Below are 5,310 nucleotides of genomic sequence, written 5' to 3'. Positions count from 1 at the left end.
TTCATCAATTATTAACTGGGCAAAGACTATTTGTTTGAAGAGCTGCACAGAAAGTCCAGAGAGGAAGCGAGCAGTTTCAAGCTCCACGTGCATGCCCTGCGATAGGCTTGGGATCCTCTCCAGATCAGATATGCCTTGCTCTTCAGGGGCTGATGGCTCAGCTTCCAGCAGCAGGGAAGGAGGCAGGCCTGGGTGCTTGCTGGAGCCAGGCATGAGTATTCCAGGCAGAAGCCCATCTCTCATGTGGGCATCACTGCCTTTGTGCCCAGGGGCAAGGCTGCGGTCAGCAGAAGGTATCTGAAGGCCATTGAGCAGTGCCCAAGGGGCTCTTCTCTCAAGGATCAGCACACAGACCCCACCGCGTGCTCGTTACATCAGCATCTGCTGAGCAAACTCCCTGTATGGCTTTTTCACTGTTCATGGGAACCAGCTCCTACCAGCCACACTCCTATTCCACCATCTTTCCTCCACCTCGCTCACCTCTATTGCCAGACCACACAAGAGTGTTGCACAAAGCCAACAGCAGGGAAGGTACGTCGGTGTAAGCCTTGAGGTAGCCTGCAGCTTTTGCGTGGCAGGAACTTTTCCAACATGAATTAGGAAATGTCTCTCCTGAACACTGAGGCATGTCAAGACAGCTGAAGGATCGGTGGTTCGGCAGCAATATTCCACCCCCAATTTGGAATAGAGCTGGAACAGTTTCAGATGAAGAAGAGCGCCAAGCTTGCTCCACAGGAGAGCTCAAAGGTGAAAACACAAGACTTAAACCATGAGCAGTGCTGGCAAAGAAGTGTCCCTAAACAAAACCACCAGCTTCAGAAGTTTCTGGGATTTGCTGACTGGTACTTCAAGGGGTATGAAGGCTTGAACACAATAGCAGAGAGATCTGTGTGTACACTGAGACTTTGTTGGTGGTCCATGTTCCTCTCCCATGCCAAACAGCCACTCTGCCAAAGTAGACCAGTACTACCAACAAGCCAGGCCTAAGATTTGGGAAATCCGTACCACTTCAACATCCTGCTTCAGCCTCACTCAAAACACATACAGGCTCTCCTTTAAGGGGAACCAGCTGTGCAGGAAGACAGGGCACACCAGGAACAAAAGCCAACCCAAAGTTTAAGCTACACCGATTAGAAAGAAGTTTGCAGGAACAGACCGCGTGACTCAAGATGGGAGGAAGACTTTGTGAGAGACAGAGGGGGGTAGAGGCCCACCAGGGTAGGTCACATCAGGTATTTGCTGCCATTGATCTGTGCCCCCATGCACTTGCTGGGATGACCCATCGAATTGGTGAGGAATGATGGAGGGATGCCTGAGCACACAATGGGCACCTCAAGGGTCAAGAGGAGGAAAGTATCTGCATAAGTGGTTGTCTAAGACCAGCCCCTTGATTTTTGCAAGTAAAACCAGCTCCACTGTCAGTTTCTTGAAAAAACTTGGGGTTTATTGATTTAAACTGCAAACAGTCGTTACAAAAGAGATTCTCTTTTAAATAAACTCACACAAAGAGGAAGAAAAAGCAATGTAGTGAACAGTAACAGGGGAAAAAAAATTACATTCATTTTTCTCTTTGTGCCAGTCCCATTCACCTTGGCAAGAAAAACTCCAAACTTGGAATACAGAAACGCAAAGACAAACTGTATTTGGAATGTCTTCAGATAGGCACTTTGAGCCCAAGGCTTTTCTCCTTGAAGAATCTATACAAAAAGAGGAAGGTCTTCCTTCCACACTGTCTCACAACAGAGCTCAGGTATGTACATTCTAAAGCCCAGGCAGGCAAGACCCAGGGGAGGAGAAGAGGAGAAGTGGAAAGGCAAAGAAGCACATTAACTCAATTTGCAGTCCAACACAAAACAAAAAAAAAAAAGGAGGGGGGAATTCTAAAATAAATAATCCAAACACAGTTTTTGCATTTTTTTAAATTAATTTTTCATTTTTTAAAATAAAATAACCAAAAAAAGTGTAAAGTTACAAAAAATGTCATTGTAGTATAATATATTAAACTGTGGGGAAAAAAGGAAAAAAGACACTTCACAATCTTAAGATTAATATGGAAGATCATAATTTAAACATAAAAGAATATATTCTATGGATTCATCATCCCGATAAATATGAACAAAATTAACAAAAAAGCATAGGTTTCGGCAATAAATACGTTTTGATAAGTTAAATAAGCTTTTTTATATTGTTGTGCAGTGACAAGCAAAATTTGCTCTCCAATTTCTGAAAAGTTATACAAAATTAAAAACCCAGAAAAAAAAAATAATAAAAAGCTTGGCGTGAGTGCTCTAAGATAGGTCTAAAGTACTCTAGAGCAAAACCATTAAAGCTATGTCTACTGGAACTTTGTTTACACGAACTTGTGTGTGTGTGGAATGACTTCCGTCGGCCCCACCCCCTCTATTTCTTTATTTAAGATGTCACATGAATACATGGGGAACTTTTAGCACCAAAATCAAGTCTCTCATAGTCCATCTTGGTTGTTTTCTTTTTTTTTTTTTTGCATGTTTTGTTTTCTTCCTCCCAGTCGAAGTCCCACTCATGTTACAATCTTTGTCCGTTCTCAGCTTTTCTTCCCGCAGACCTGAGCGGATCCAGGCAAGATTAGTCTTTAAGGGGAGGGGAAAAAGAGGACTGGATGTTAACACTCGCCCACATGCCTGCAGCCTAGCGGAAACTGGCCAGTCGGGAAGGGATTGGGAGAGGGCGATGCAGTACATGGCCAGTGGAGGGAGCTGGATCCGGACATTTCCTGCACATCTGGAAGTGCACATAGCTGCTGGTGCCCTCTGCAGCTGGAGAGGTAATACAGTCACAGTGAAAGTGTTAAAGGCACTAATTTTGTAAACGTTATTGCTTTTCATCGTAATTTGGCACTTAAGGTTTAAGCCAGTGGGTCTACGGCAGGCAGGTGGGCACGTTAACATCCATCTCAGACTACTGGGGACAGGGTGGGGGGAGTTCAGCTTAACATTGTAATAGAGGTGTGGGGGGAGGGAGCAAGAGGAAACCCCAGATTAGTCGTCAGAGATGGAGAGTCTGCTGAAGATGGGAAGACGTCTTGAGGTGTCCAGGATAGGGGAATCTGAGCCGCTGTGGCTGCTGCTGGAGCTGCTCAGATAGCCCTCCTGGTCAGAGAGGGAGTCCTGAGGACTGGGCGGCGAGTCAAACATGTTGGGAGACTCGGACATGGGCCTGAACAAGAAGGTGGTGGGGGAGCTCCCGCTGGGCACCTGCATCCCCATGCTGGGGGCGAAGAGACTGACCAGCTCCTGGCTGGAGAAGGTGAAGGGGTTGCTGGCGCAGTCAGGCAAGGTGGGGGAGCCCAGGAGGTCGTCGGCACTCAGCATGGGCGGCGGGGTGATGGAAGTGGGGCTGTCCAGCAGCCCGCTGGCAGCAGTGCTGGGGAAGCCGGCGAAGCTGAAGCTGTGCTGCAGGCGGGGTCTGTCAGTGACGGGGGGCTCCCGGCCGCCCGCCACGGCCCGCCGCTCCTCTGCGTTGTGGATGAAGTGGCAGCGCGGCCCGTACGGGCAGAAGCCGATGGTGTGGAAAGTGCGGCAGAGCTCGGTCTTGTATTTGGGGTGGCGAGTGAGGCTCCGCAGCTCGTGGATGCCGTGGGCGAACTGGCACTTGTCGCCGTACTTGCAGGCGCCGTTCTCCTCAAAGGGGCGGCACAGCTCCGTCTTGTAGCGGCTGGAGTTGACCTGTCCCCCGGGCTGCTTCTGCTGCAGCAGGCGCTCGCCACCCTCGGAGAAGGAGCGGTCCCGGAAGCGGCTTTCCCGGGGGCCCAACATGGGTGCCGGCTCCCCTTTCAGGCTGCTGAGGAGCTGGTTCTGGTGAAACTTGGAGTTGGGCAGGGTGACAGAGTGCCTCCTAGGGAAACCCCCGCCGGCCGGGGTGCCCACCGCCTTCCTGTCCAGCAGGCACCCGCCGACACCCGAGGGGCTGTAATTCAACATCTTGTTGCTCTGCGGGGAGAAAGCAAGGGCCGGTCACTGCCACCGTCTCCTCCGGCGTCCCCACGCCGCCCCGGGAGCCTCCAGCCGCACGGATCGGCACGGCGCGGCGCTCCGTCCGCTCCCACCGTCGGGCCGCCCGGGGAGTGGCGGCAGCCGCCCTGCCCCGACGGGCTCCCCCCTCCCCGGCGACCTCAGCCCCTTTCGCCGCTCCACCCGAGGGCCCCGGGCCGCCCGCTTAACCCCCGCGCAGACCTCCCGGAGGCCAGTAACGAAGCGAGCCGAGCGCCAGATGCCGGGGAGGGGGGGAGCCGCCGGTTGCATCCAAAAAATACTCCCGAGGCCGGAGCTCTGTTCTGGGAAAGCCCCGCCGGGAGACGGCGGCGAGCGGGAAGGGCAGCGCGCAGCCCCAGCGCCCGCCCCACCGCTCCCCCCGCAGAGCGGCGGCTCCCGCCCAGCCCCCGCCGCCCCGCTTCCCCCTCCGGCGGGGCTGGGGTGAGGGGCGGCTGAGTCCCGTGGGGAGGGAGCCAACCCGCCCGTCCGCCCGGCCCCGCGGCAGCGCCGCCGCCCGCCGCGCCGTGTCCGGGCGTGTTGCAGCGCGGCGGCCTCGGGGGCAAGGGGAAGGATCCGGCCCTCCCCCCCCGACGCGGCGGCTCAGCCCGCCGGGAGCACGGGGTGCTGCCCCCCGTCCTCCCCTCCTCCTCCTCCGCAGCGACCGGGGCGGGAAGGGCGGGCGGCGGTGGACCCCGCGCCCCGGGACGGGACGGCCCTGCGCCAAACTTAACTCCCGACCAGAGAACGAAACGAGGAGAAAAACAACACCCCACGCAAAACACGAACCCCCAAAGAAGCCCCGGAGCCGGAGGAGCAGCCCCCGACGGCGCCCTTACCTTGCATAAAACTTCGCTCAGGTCGAAGATGTTGGGCGACACCAGGGCTGTGGACATCTTCGGCCAGCGAGTGTGTGGGGGGGAAGCGGGTGGGGCAGCGGCACAGAGGGACACGAGGAGTCACGGCGTGGGTACGGCACAGCCTCCAGCGCCCCGGCGCGCAGCCTCCCCCCGCCGATGCCGCCACCCGCCCGGCCGCCGCGCCCGCTCGCCGCTTCCAGCGGGCTGGGGGAAAAGCTCAACTTATAAAGTTTCGGACTTACCCCGGGAGGAGGAGCCGGCGGCGGGAGGAAGGGGAGGAGGAGGAGGGCGGGCAGGGTGATTGACACCGCGACTGAATCACCCGGGCGGGCGAAGCCCAGAAAAAACTTTGGGGAGGAAGAAGGGGAGGGGGGAAAAGGGGAGGGACGGAGGGAGGGGAAAAAAAAAAAAAAAAGAAGAAAAAAAGAAAGAAAAGGGGAAAA

The 5,310-nt window shown here is 55.3% G+C and overlaps 1 protein-coding gene across 1 annotated transcript; it reads right to left on the bottom strand.

Moving 5' to 3' along the window:
- Nucleotides 1-1,421: 1,421 nt before the first annotated feature.
- Nucleotides 1,422-5,065, bottom strand: ZFP36L1 (ZFP36 ring finger protein like 1). The gene is made up of 2 exons (XM_074149159.1): nt 4,847-5,065; nt 1,422-3,968 (listed from the first exon to the last, which is right to left on the bottom strand). Exons 1-2 carry the CDS (start codon nt 4,901-4,903, stop codon nt 3,018-3,020), a joined length of 1,008 nt encoding a protein of 335 aa, XP_074005260.1. The 5' UTR covers nt 4,904-5,065; the 3' UTR covers nt 1,422-3,017.
- Nucleotides 5,066-5,310: the final 245 nt, after the last annotated feature.

This window comes from Numenius arquata, chromosome 6 (genome assembly GCF_964106895.1).
Source record: "Numenius arquata chromosome 6, bNumArq3.hap1.1, whole genome shotgun sequence".
Classification (NCBI taxonomy): Eukaryota; Metazoa; Chordata; class Aves; order Charadriiformes; family Scolopacidae; genus Numenius; species Numenius arquata.
Note: the sequence above shows the minus strand (reverse complement) of the source record. Positions and strands in the feature narration are given on the sequence as shown.